The 14,261-nt window shown below is 35.5% G+C and overlaps 1 protein-coding gene across 5 annotated transcripts in view; it reads right to left on the reverse strand.

Annotated features, from left to right (window-relative positions):
* LOC113511449 (sodium-independent sulfate anion transporter-like) overlaps positions 1-14,261 on the reverse strand; it is a 47,520-nt gene that overhangs the window by 14,458 nt on the left and 18,801 nt on the right. For 4 of the 5 annotated variants that reach the window (XM_052903423.1, XM_052903420.1, XM_052903422.1 and 1 more), the window contains 4 exons: positions 11,949-12,169; positions 8,014-8,191; positions 6,906-7,070; positions 4,359-4,520 (listed from right to left, as the gene is read on the reverse strand). In XM_052903423.1, the coding sequence (XP_052759383.1) occupies positions 4,359-4,520; positions 6,906-7,070; positions 8,014-8,191; positions 11,949-12,169 (726 nt within the window). The remainder of the gene's footprint in view (positions 1-4,358; positions 4,521-6,905; positions 7,071-8,013; positions 8,192-11,948; positions 12,170-14,261) is intronic. The other variant, XM_052903424.1, reaches the window with a different exon arrangement.

A 14,261-nucleotide genomic window follows, 5' to 3' on the forward strand; every position in this document is an offset into this window, starting at 1 on the left:
AGTTAGTCGACTCGAGGACTTTCTCGAGCCGGCTCCAGTCCGTGACCGTTTTAAATTGAGGCGCCCCGTCTGCAGGTGGGCCTAGCGAGAATGTGACGGGGCGGTGGTCGGAGATGAGTTCGGTATGGACCTCCATAGAACTCAGCCTTAAGGCTACGTTCTTTAGTAGGGCCATGTCGAGGATGGAGGGCTGATGAGCAGTGTTTGCCGGATAGTGCGTGAAGTGCACTGGGGGAAGGATGTCGAAACCCATGGAGAGCGAAAGGCGTTCCAGGGTGAGACCGTTTATCGGATAAGCACAGCTCCAAAGGCTGTGCTTGCAATTTAGATCTCCGGCAATAATTACCGAATCCCCCAGGTCCATGAGAGCTTGGAGGTCGGCCCGGAGTAGCTTTTTGGAGGGAGAGAGATATGCCGATGCTATATAGATCGGTCGGTGGTCTGTCATCGCGAGGAGGCATATCGAGGCTTCCATGTTTACGAGCGGAGGCGTGTCGATCGGAATGCACTGAAGGGACCTTCGGTAATAAATTAACGTACCGCCGCCGGGACTGATGCGGTCGTTGCGTACGATATTGTAGTTTGCGATTCTTGGACCGCGTGTTGAAGGCTTGAGGAAGGTCTCCTGTAGTAGGAGAACGTCCACCTGATGGACGGTGAGAAACTCACGGACTTCGTCTCTTTGCCCTTGTAGTCCGTTAGCGTTAAAAATAACTTAACGGACCGAGGTTTGCATCTTTTCGCCCTTAGATCCATAATTAATTGTTAAAATTGAGGATGGCGACTAGTACGCCGATGTGCTCGCAGACGGCTGCGAGTCTTTCTTGTGGGTCGTTGACTGACCTTAATTTGGATGCCAGGGCCGTAATCTCGCCAGCGTCGATGGAGCTGGCGAGTTTCGCTACCAGTGCGAAGTCGGCTGCGAAGCTTGAGCCTACGTTCGTTCCAGTTTGCGGGGCGGGGCGCGGAGGAGCGGGCGATGCCACAATCTTGGCAAGCGTGGGAGCGGTTGCAGATGGCATGGTGGGTGAGGGGGTCGCCTTGACGACCGGAGGTCGCACCCAAGCATTTTTTGGCGGGGGAGGTGGTGCAGCTGAGGGCTGCGGGATAGTAGGGGGCGCGGGGCGTGCTGCGCGGGGTGCCTGAGCCTTTGTGGCTTTTGCGGAGGCCTTGCTTTGGCCGGGACGGGGAGCGCGGGGACATCCGCGGTAGTTAGCTGTGTGGCCCTGTGTGCCACAGAGTACACAGCTAGGTGGGGTCGGGGTGCCACTCACGCGAGTGCATTGCTTGGTGCCGTGGTCTCCCAGGCACTTGACGCAACGTTCGCGCGCGTAGCAGTTTCGGGCGGAGTGCCCATAATTTTGGCAGCGGTGGCACTGCCCGGGGTAGGTCCGCTTATTTGGCGGTTCTACTGATAGGCCTGAGATCAGGCAGACACTTCAGATGTTGAAGATAGATTTCCCCTCTGGGGAGAGATCTAGTACCACTAGTACCATGTCTAGTGGCGTTTTGGCCCTGCTGCGGTACATCCTGTGTACCTCGTGGACGGGGTAGTTTTGAGAGCGGATATCTGCGAGGATGTCCTGGCAGTCCAGCTCCTTAGGGACGCCGCGTATTACTACGCGCAGTCGTTTCTCCTCCTCGAGGGCATAAGTGTGGGAACCCACACTGTTTGTCCTGAGGAAGGAAGTTAACTGGCGATGATCCGCCGATGTGGGAACCACTACTCTGATTCCTAGTATATATATATATATATATATATATATATATATATATATATATATATATATATATATATATATATGATCGCGGTCGGTTTTATCGGCGTTAGCCGGAACGGGTGCGCCATCATTGGCACGTTGGGTTTTTGGCGGGGGAAGATCGCGCGCCCGCTTCGCGCGTTTGGTGCGCTTGGCACCCACAATTTGAAATTCCTCTTCCGAGGAGGAGGCAGTGTCGGAGGAGTCGCCTGTTTCAGCGACGACGTTGGGAGCGTCTAGCTCCATTTCCGTTTCACAGGAGGGGCGGTTGGGAGCAACCTCCTGAGGGGACATCGGCTCCGGGGTACTCACTAGGTGGTCCCCGGGGGAAGGTGGGTTTGAGGACAGCTCGTCGTTGGCCTCCTGATGGGAGGCCGCCGGCGAGGCAGGGGCGTCGTCATGTATCACATGTGCGCCCCTGCGCTCATCGAAAAATGCCTTTAAGAGGCCAGGACATTTGGCCTTTAAAAAGGCCACGAATTGTGGAATGTCATCCTGGGACAGCGACATGTTGTCCCAGGAAACATCCTAAAACAATGCACCCGACTCTTAAGTCGGGTGCCAATACCTAAAAATAATTTAAATTTATAATACGGACAATGCGCTACTATAAAAGTGGACACAAAAAATAAGCCGCTACAAGCCGCGTATATAAGGGCCTGTTGGGACCTGTCCAGGTATGAGTCGCCCTTTATACAAGGATTAGTCACCGGCCGGGCGACGGTTACCCGGCCGCTTTGTGTACAGTTAACCGCCCCGCCGAGTACGGCGGGGGGGTGTGTGCCTATTGTTAATGTAACAATGGAATGTAGTCACCGGAGTGACTTGTGTACCTGTTGCCGATACTTGGCCGGGGTGTCGAAGGCGGCGCGGGTCGCCGGGGAGGAGAGTGCTGGTCTCTGGCACCGGCTCCGGAGCTGGTGCGCTGCGCTTATGGCGCAGTACACCACCCTAACACTTGTTAGTCCGATGCACTAGAGTTCACAACACTACACAATTGTCACTTGTAACTGTTCACATGCACTCACTGCACTCGCGACGCGACGAGGTGGCAGCGCGTGCCGTGTACGCGAACGGACGGCCGTTAAAAAGCGCGCGAAACTAAGGCGACGAACGAGAACCTCGTGCCCAAGTTGTTCTCTACTTTTCTTCGTGTCCGACGTGTTTGCGTATCCGCTGACTCCGTGCAACAAGGCAGCGCTACACAACGGAGTATTGATGCCAGTAGTGACGCGTGCGTCACCAAAGGCTATCGAATGAAATTGAATTTGTTTTATTTTGTTGAAGACATTAACGTATATATATGTTGTATAGTATTAAGAGTTTACCAGAGGGAGACTTTGTACAAAAGTCGATTGCTTGGGTATCTCTGTCCCATTCGTGTTTCAACCATGAAGCTGTTGTGTTTGCATGCCTGTGTTTCGGTTTGAAGGATGGGATATGGCGTGAATTTACAGGGTACAAAGAAATAACACTCGAGTCCTTAGGAATGGCAACGCATGGGGGGTATCATGGGCGAAACAGTATACTCTGTTATGTCCATGGTACTGCTCATATCTATAGGCGACGGTTACTACTTTCCATCAGGTGGGCTATCAGCTTGTTTGCCATTTTCAATTGCATAAAAAATAAATAAATAAATAAAAATCATAACTCTTAAAGCTAAAGCTTAGTGTCAATCATAATTGATTTTAAATAACCAAAGCTGTTTTTTATCCGAGCAGTAAGTACTTTATATTATTCTCAATTTCGTGTATAATATAGTATATGTCATATATGTGTAAGTATATTTGTTATTTATATATATTTATTCGTTTATATATGTAATTCTAGTATGTATGTATATCAATCATTAGTAGTACCGCATTCGAGTATCCTGACACTTCCCTATGGTTGACTGGGAGAGAATGCTTTTAGCATTAAGTCCGCCATGTACACATATTTGTACTAATGAATAAATAAAATAAATAAAAGCTGCCTTAAATGTGATAAGTATAATTTAAGATACAAATATTCAATTCTACAAATATTTGCATGACAAGGTCGTAACAAAATTAATGCTAGAATGAGACAACTTAATTAGATTTCAGTGCCAAAATCAAAACATCTTTATCTCTAGGGGCGACAAGCGTCATATATTATATATCCCATACGCATGTTTTGTATGATACAGTTATTAGATACGTGTTACGAATTAAGAAAGAATAGTTTCCTCACAGAATAACTGCCAATATCTATTACTTATTACTCGATAAATAATATCATTGACAACTCTAACATTTCCAACAGATTGAAAATATTGTTTTCTTATTAATAATCTATTTTTGTGGTCCTAATATCTATATAATAATTATAATTATGAGTATAAAAATTTTCAGAATATGTACGTAACGTACATAAGTTTGTCAGCTATAAACCAATTAGTAATTTTTTTTTATTATTCAACTTTTATAGTTCCAAATCTCTAAAAGATGCAATAAGATATCTTTTAATATTATGTGAAATAAGATATTAATTCAAAAGTAACCAAAAAATAACGAAACAGTTTAATTAACTAAACTATAACAATAGTATTTTAATAGAATTGAATATCCTTACTTGTACACAGGCCAGCCGCTGGAGTCCTTACACCGGATGCGTCGCTCACAGCGCTCCGCGTGAACGAACCATTCACAGGAAACGAACGGAAGAAAGCGCCTATGAAGTTACACACACCGAGAGCGACGATTTCTTGAGAAGCGTCCAACGTGCGGCCTCTTGCTGAATTGTTTTATTAATTGAATTAATATAGCAGTAAATATTTTTTGGGGAGAAGGGATTGTCAATAATGGGGCAGTTAGTCCTCATTGCCATCAAATTACCCTGACCTAATACCGCCAAAACCTGATAGAGATCAGGTTGACCTCTACCCGGTTCCTCCTGGAAACTATCGTGATTAATGTATCGTTGAATTCGTCACAATGAGCTAACTGACCTGGCTTTTCATCCTCACCAATCATCCCTCACTGGTACCCTGCCTGTGAATATCGATAGCGCGAGCAGAGTTACCATTTCATTAACATTCATGAAAAAATATCATTTTGGTGATTAACTATCTATATTAATTAATGGATTTGAAACCGACATAATCTTTTATCAGCCTAATTAAAAGTAGTAACACTTCTCTATAGACATGAATCACAACGTAAATATCACAGTATACTCTATGACTCCCATGGTACGCTTCTTATATTGCCATTCTTAAGGATTATGGTGTTATGTCTCTGTTTTCCATAATTTTACTACCATGATCCTTCAAATCGAAGCACATCGACATGATTAATTTCTTTGATCATAACTTTTTCATTTCGTATTTATAATATTACACCATATAAAAGCAGGCCGATATAATCGAATTGAAACCGAAATCTTGTCTCCTTTGAATTTTTGCCAAGACTAAAGAATGCATTTTCGAATGAAATGAGTGTAGGTACAAATAAAAAGCAGATACTTAAAAATTAAAATACTTTTCTAATTGAAATCTATTTTTTTTTTTAAATTGTACTCACATACAACAATGGATTTTCAGATAAATGCCTACATTAGAACCTTAGTAACTAATAATCATCTTTTATACTTCAGTTATGTATATATTACTTATATTTTATATAACTATTTAGTTGTATATATATATATATATATATATATATGTATAATCCTTTATATTTATGTATGTATTACTTATTTTGTATAGGTATACATTAGCTGTTATTTTCTTTATCTCTTTCAATAATTAAGTACCGCGTTCATCATTCACTCTCCATCCAAAAGGTTGACTGCTAGAGAATGCTACTAGCATTAAGTCCACCTTTCGTAACTTATTGGATTCAACAAAGTTATTTAAATAAGATAAATTAATTAGATATATTAAAACCTTTTTTTTTCTTAGATTAACAATATGGCGACGGCATTTATTTCATACAAAATTTTTGGAAAACCCTTGTAACATGGCTTTATATGCTGTTACAAAATGGCATGCTAGAGTATGGTAATGGATTTTGATGCCACTCAGACGTCTACGCCGCCAATCGACTGTTACTTAAGCTACCCCATTTGCAATGACAATTATGATAATTCGTAAATGCTCGATTTATTTTACATAACGAGAAATCGTTCTCCTGAATGCGATTTAATGTGTATTGCAAAAGACTTCAAATTGTTTTTCGATTGCTTTTGACAAATCGATAGCAGCCGAGATTATTTAAATTTAAAATAGCTCGGATATTAAGAAATTCATAACTCCTGTTATATTTTTGAACAACTTAAAAGAAAGCGGATAGTAATAAAACTCGAAGGATCGGCAAGCAGATGTGGAAATGGGCAAATCACATAATCTCACAGCTGATGAAAAAAGATTCTATGGTGACGACCAAGTCTGAACTAACTCAGTATCGACCCCCTACTAGATGGAACGATGACCTCAAATATGTCTTAGTCGATATATAAGTTATCTTAGTACTATTAATGTTTAACTTTAATGTTTAAATGCTACAAAAAAATTTGAAATTAAATTATTGTAATTCTTTCAATATTTGCAAGCTTGACATAAGTAGATTTTGTAAGGTACTTTTAATTTATAAGATTAAATGTTTTATACCCAAAATCATAGCAAATAAAATTATTATTATTATTATATAACACCAATAGTGCAAACTCAATTCGAAGCTTAATGATGCTGTGTATGTGTCTGGAGGGTCTATTGTATATATTGATACAAATGTATATTAAAGTATATGTATGTACATGTTACTAATGTAATAAAATTGTAATTAGACAATATCTGTTCCTAGAAGATATTCAAGAAAAATTTATATAATGGGTCTTATTATAAAAGCAATAAAAAACAATATTTTTTTAGAAATATTGTCTATATCTGTCTGCCTGTATGTACATATGTATGCAATAAATTGTATTAAATTTACTGCAACACATTTAACGCGGTTTTCACAATTTTTTTCCAAAAATCTAACTAAATACATGGATTTTGATTATCTTGATCCGCCATCTAGAAGTGATATATTTTGTTGATTTTCCTACTTCTAATATCCACGCATACAAAAAAGCGGAAAAGAACATAGTATTGAATAAAATAGATGAATTTCTTACCGAAAGCCTTGGCTATAGCGACATTAGATATGATTCCCACTAACGGAACAACTAATAACCCAGAGCCAAGGTGGGCAAACATAGCCCCGGTCGTATACGTGGTGTTCCCTACCGAAGTGTAAAAGGGAGGCAGTTGAGGCATCGGTAAACCTGGAGTTATATTTCCTGAAAGAATACAATGAAATATCAACATTTAGTGACATGCAATCTAATATCTAATGCTAAAATAATGAAAACATATTATTTACCAGAGGGAGACTTTGTACAAAAGTCGATTGCTTGGGTACCTCTGTCCCATTCGTGTTCCTACCGTGAAGCAGTTGTGTTTGCATGGCTGTGTTTCGGTTTGAAGGATGGGATATGGCGTGAATTTACAAGGTACAGAGGAATAACACCTGAGTACTCAGGAATGGCAACGCATGGGGGGTATCATGGGCGAAACAGTATACTATGCTATGCCATTGCCATTCTAAGTTGTATACAAAAAAAAATGTCTTAAACTTAGATAGGTAATAACATAAACCCTGCAGTGCGTGAATGTGAGCTGATTAGATACAGAGATAGATATGTTAGAAACTTAGAATGGCAAATAAGCTGACAGCCCTCTTGATGAATAGCGGTAACCGTCACCTATAAATATTAACAGCATTATAGGTATAATGGCAAACACTGTGATACCATGGTACCTCTCATATAATCCCATTAATGAGAATCAAGATACTATATATGTCTCTATATCTAGTAATGTCACTACCATATCTTACACTTTAAACTGAAAAAAACTATAAAGGCATATGATTGACGATAGAAACACGAGTAAGAAAGAGATAATAATACTTTAATAACTTTTTTAATAATTTCATAATAATCCTGCATTCTTTTCGTGCATGTAATATACTAAACAAACTTTGTAATCTTACAATGTTGTTTTTTTTATAAGTATCAAAGAACTTTTAAATTTCTGCCCTTAATAAAACATTAATTTCTAATAAAGAACTTAATTCACGATTACAATTTGTAAACCCTGTATTAATAGAATTAATTTCTTTTTATTTCAACCAATGATATTATTTTTATATATTTCAGGTAGAAGATATAATTATCTCACCTGTTAAAATTAATGGCTCATTTTTGTCCTGATGTACAAAGAAAGCCAACACGGCTGCCAAGACGACAACCACAGCATTCCTGCCTACACCGGCAAACCACAAACACTTCTGAATTATTACAGCACTCCCACGGCTCTTCTTATCTTGCATTCCTTTGACTCTAATGTCCTTTAACACCTGCAATTATGAAAAAATGCAAAATTTTTACTAATAATTTAATTTTCCTCCTATTTTTCAGCTGTTTATTAAACTGCTAAATTGAGACATGAGCATTCCCCAAAGACTATCAATAAAAAATAAATATTTGAAATAAATTTGTTAAGGTACAACGTGGATATTATCTGTCTATTAAAAAACCCCTTTACATTCATAATTAACACAGACACTGACACAAATGTCTGTGTATATGGCATGAAATGATACTTAGAATATCCAATATAGACATCGTTCCAGACAGAATTGCGGAGAAACAGAATAGTCAGACACCATTATTAATATTACAGACCTAGTTAGATACTAAGATACTAGGGAACGGCAATAAATTTGTCTACGCCAATTATTTCATATAAACTATATGTGCGTGTAAATTATTCCATGGGAAATCATTGCTATTCTTTTATTTCAATTTAATTCTAAATACGTACATAATGTAATATAGCCATAACAATACAACATATTCATATTCTACATATGAAGATATATAAGAGTACTCAAACATTATTCGTAAGTTTCACTCGTCTACAGCCTCTTCCATTACAATAGTTACAACAATGTCGCGGAAGTGTCGCGCCCGATATATTTAAGTGTTCATAATAAGAACGACAGTTGCCGTACGATATTGTCCGTGTATTGTATTTTAGTCTGAAACTAAAATAAGTGTTCGGATTGTTTTTATTTATATTGTGTAATCAAACAATTGTTTTCAGCCATTTTAAAAAATATAGATTTTGTTCCACAAAAAAACATGTTTTTTTCGATTGGTTCGATCATGAAAAAATTTGTTATGTTGATTTAAAAACTAAACCACTTGATCAATATTGATAAAAATTGTATGGTTCTACAAACTATATATCTGAAAGTATTTCCGTTTAGATAAATAAAAAAAAATCCAATTTGACTTATAAATGACTATTAATAGTGCATTACCATGATAATAGGAAACTGAATTAAATAAATACTCACTACAAGCTTCGATTAAATCGATTCGACAGTTATTTTGACTTCGTCTTTCTCAGTAGGCGTTACGACACTATGCATTACAGAATCTCGTCTCGAATAAAACAATTGTAACTAAGAGTCGAAACAATTTTTGTCAGAAACAATAAATATAGTATGTTCATAAAATTTCACGTTATACATAAAATGAACGTCGTTAATCAAACATCAACATAAATCAACAAAAATCAACATAAATTTTAAAAATAATATAATTAAGTTGGTATCGGATTTCCTTTCAATTAAATTTAGTACCTAGCTCCTACAGCTCCTAGCTAATAAGCAGCTCCTATATAACATTTCATGTTTACAGACTCACAAGTTTCAACTGTGTGTTTAACATTCAGTCATTTACTCCTTGCTCATACTTAGAGCAGCTACCAGGCATACTATTTTAAACTACGGACAATAACTATCGCTTTCTATCAAGTGGATAGTATTTACAATTGTAAGTTGCATAAGTAAAATAATTAAATGGTATTTCCTCGAAAACAAAATTGATTTGAGGTGCAAGTGATTAAAACACATAATAAATTATGTAAGTATATTAAAGCAAGTAGTGGAAGTGTTATTACATTTTATTATTTAGATTTATTATGTGTAGTCAGTATAACCATTGAATTTATTGCAAAAAAGAAAAAGAATGCGAAGATAATTGCTGTGTAATTGAATAACAACCTTTTTGTTTTCGAGACGTTTTCCTCTCTCGAACACACGTAGATACGCAGCCTAATTATGTTACATCGTAATACCGTACAGTAGAATAAATAAAAGAAAAAATCTATTATGGCACAAAAACAGGGAAAACAGTCTCCTCTTTATATTTATTTGTTTAACACCTTTGTCTCCGAGAATGGCAATGTCCGATTGTTACGTACTTGTTTTCAAGCGATTTCTAAAAAAGTAGGTTCTAAATTCTTCGTTTTTTAAATAATTTTATTTATCTTTTGTCCCTAAAAAAATAATTTATAGGTATTAGAAACATAATAAAGGATACACTATCTATTGCCAAAATAAGGATACTTTTTCTATTGATGAAACAATGATGACAAAGTAAGAATACAATGGGACGACTAAGGGAAACGTAACTAGGACCACAAAATACATCAGTGCAAGAGAAATAAAACTACATATAAAACCTTATATGAAGCCGCCTAGTCAATAAAAGAAGGCCTTATATTCTCCCCCTATTTCCAGTATTTGGCTTAAATAAGTTGTGAAGAAACATAAATATAAATTTGGATTGTAACAAAAATATAAAAATTCTGTCTAATCAAGAAAATTATTTCAACCCAAGTCCATCTGAATTAATATCTTCACTACATAGGACCAACCAGAACCAGAAGCCAGTTGTGGAATATTACAATGCCAGCAGATAAATTATTCATGTAGAATGTTACCTAAGTCCAATTAGTCTCGTCACCGAATCCTGAATTTGGAACTTGAAACTACAACATATAGCAACGTCTATGAAATTTCGACATGGACGTCAGAATTTGCGTTCGCAAACTATATCTCAAATTAGGCACATTTCATAAACACACATTTAATATATATTAAATTGAATTATAAGTTAAAAGCTTGCTTTTGTGTATCTTTATTAAAAATATATTTACTACTTATATACGCCAGCGGTAACTAATCGCCAATTATACCATATATAATACAATTTTTTTAAAAAAATTTAAATATAATAAATTTTTATCAAGAAGTTACAACATAAACAATTCTATAAATAACAAGTTTGGCCTAATTTAAATCAGCAATTACACATCTATATTTTAAAAATAATGTATTATTGAATATTTGATACCTACATATATGCTAATATAATCTATAATTCAAGTTTTATTGCATCAGCCCATATATATGTATATTCGATCTTGTTTTGTAACTGTTTTTAAAATAATATTGAAATTATTGTTTCAAAAAGAAAAAAAATCAAGAGTAATATCAAAACTATAAAATATTTTTTTAATCTCCCAACAGAGTAACTGTCTATTTATATTCTATGTAAACATTTTTGTCATTTTTTGGATTCCATACCTTGAAAGGAAAAACGGAACTCTTATAAAAATCCATTTCTTAGTCAACGCAAACACAAGATACGGCCATTTATAACGTAAATTCGTCATTTCCAAGGGAATCAAAACTTACAAAGAACTTCCTGTAAACCTAGAATCGTGAAATTTAATAAGATGCAATGTCATATAGCATAAAATCCGAAAACCGTAAATTTGTAGTTACATCACAATTTTTCCAATTTTTTTTTATTTGGTATAATTTGTACTAAACTCTCAGATACGAGTCCAATTATAGTTTCTTTGTGAAAATAATTACTATGAGTACTAATGATTATAATTTCAACCAGTATATGTAAACTACAATATACTTTTTTCCTATCACGTAACAAATCAAAAAATAAAATTTATTAAATCACCATATCGACCGTCTACTGTCCACTGCTGAATATAAGTCTTCCCCAGAAGGGGGTCTTGCCAGTAGTCGCTACGCTTGGCAGGCGGATTGACAATCGCAGTTAGACTTTGGTGAAATTTCAAGAGCGACCCTGCTGCCAATCCTTCGACCATTAAGTTTCCTTAATCGCCTTTTACGACACCCATGGGGAAGAAATGGATGGCCTATTCCTAGGCCACACAGCAAAATTTGTTAAATAAAATATTTTTATAATATTTCTACGTAAATATTTTATACTTACTTTCATCCCCATAAGTACAATGCAGCAGGCTAAACTTAGTAACGTGTCTGGCAACCTGGTTTCATATATATGTTGGAATACGCCTCGCCAAGTTGTTGTAAAAGATTCAGCACTGAACCTCAAGCCTAACAGCCCTTTGATTTGTGAAGATGCTATCGTGATAGCCGCTGCTGATGTGAATCCAGATACTACTGGTAACGATACGAATTCAACTAAAAATCCTGAAACGATAGAATATTAGAGATTATTATATATTAGAGATAATATTATAATTAAAGTTAGAATGATTATACAATTTTATTAGTACGGGTGTAAAAGCCCAAAATCTAGTGATAGGGTCCGTTAAACTAATATCATACTAAATCGATTACCTGACCAGACGGGTTAAAAAGTTACGCGACCCATATAAACACGTTATTGATTTAATATGAAAGATACAAAAATTATTCTGACAACTCTAATACATTTCTCAAGGCACATTATTACTCGTAAGTTTCACGGATTCTATGACTGACTTCATTTGTGATATCATTTATGATTTTTTTTATATATCACAGGGGACCAACAAGCATGCGGCTCACCTGATGGTAAGTGACTACCGCCGTCCAGGAGCACCTGCAATGCCGGCCTTTTAAAAAGGAATATGTTGCTTTTTTCAACTTTTCTTTTATTAAGAGCAAGTATATAAATAAATTTGTAAAAGTTATTAAAACTTTTGGTGAAGTTATTTCAAAAGCTATAAAAATATACAATGCAAAAAATTTAAGAAGTACGATTCTTTTTTAGAAAAACAATAAAGTAATTATTTTCAGGTAAACAAAATTGGCTCACAATTAAAATACTATTTAATTTTACTTGTGCTGGTTACTTTTCATTAAAAATTTAAGTTAGTTCACGAATGTCGACTGTGTCACATAACAGACATGCTGTATACTATAAATACAAACGACTTGAGACCGTCTTGCCTTTTGGAAGAAGGTTAAAAATACTTTAAAAGATCAGAAATGCGATTCAAATAATACGAAGATAAAACGATGACGTTCTTATCGAGAGTATAATAAGAAGAGATCAAAGAACCTTCATGCTTATGACCAATCGTGAATGCAAAATGCAAAGATATATACTAAAGTATGAAGAACAATATTGAATACATATAATACATAAACGTATGTCAAACAATTAACTACAACAAATTAAGTACAATTACTATTATGGCCATAGTAAATCTTCAATAAACATGTTTTTGCCAACGATGATCTCATTATAATCTAAATAACAATGCATAAAAAATAAAGTACAAAGTCGCATTCACACCTATATAATTCCAAATTGAAAATATTTTTTAAATAAATTTATTTCCTTTAGATATGATTTGATTCGGGAAAGTTGTACAAAAGATGTTCATTAATTCTCTTGTATTGTATTTAATGATAAAATGGTAATTAGATTTCGTAATCATCATAAAAATAGATCTACACTATAATTATTTTTCTGTTGGAATACTTTGAAAATAATGAGAAAATTACATTGGAACATTGGAATTTTTTTGTAGATATAATACTAGACAAATATATATATATATATATATATATATATATATATATATATATATATATATATATATATATATATATATATATATATATATATATATATATATATATATATATATATATATATATATATTGTAAAATTGTTTTCATATTTTTTTAATACAGATTATTGCCAGTAAGTTCTACAACTGTGTCAAATACATGCATAATATTTTCAGTTGTTATGAAAAATAGCAGTAATATAGACAGGCAACTAATACCAACATATCACCAGGATTTCTTTCTACCATTTCACGCATATTTCACGCATGGTTATGCGTGAAATAGTAAACTGAACGGATTTGAACACGGATAGGTTATATCCTCACTTAGTACTTTGTGTATTGATTCATAAAGACGAAGCCACGGGGTACAGCAATTATTAAATATTCTACAGAATTCTCAATTAAATTTCACCTTACAAACATTGTAACAAACACTCAATTTTTGTAGCGCCTGACCTGTTTCGCAATATCGCTTATGGTATGCAATTATGACGTCCTTTTATGAAATATCATACATTATGAACTAAAAGTTCTAAATACCAAAAGTCAAAACCATCAATATCATATACAATTATAGTAATAGAAATAAAAGAGTTTACTTATATGGTCATATTTCAATATCATGATACATTGTATCACAATAAATAAGTATTTGCAGCTATACTAGTGTATAGTATCTCTCTAATGCTAAAGATGAGTATCTCCTCATATGAGGA

This window comes from Galleria mellonella, unplaced genomic scaffold (assembly GCF_026898425.1).
Source record: "Galleria mellonella isolate WM207_F2 unplaced genomic scaffold, CSIRO_AGI_GalMel_v1 utg139, whole genome shotgun sequence".
NCBI classification, from domain to species: Eukaryota; Metazoa; Arthropoda; class Insecta; order Lepidoptera; family Pyralidae; genus Galleria; species Galleria mellonella.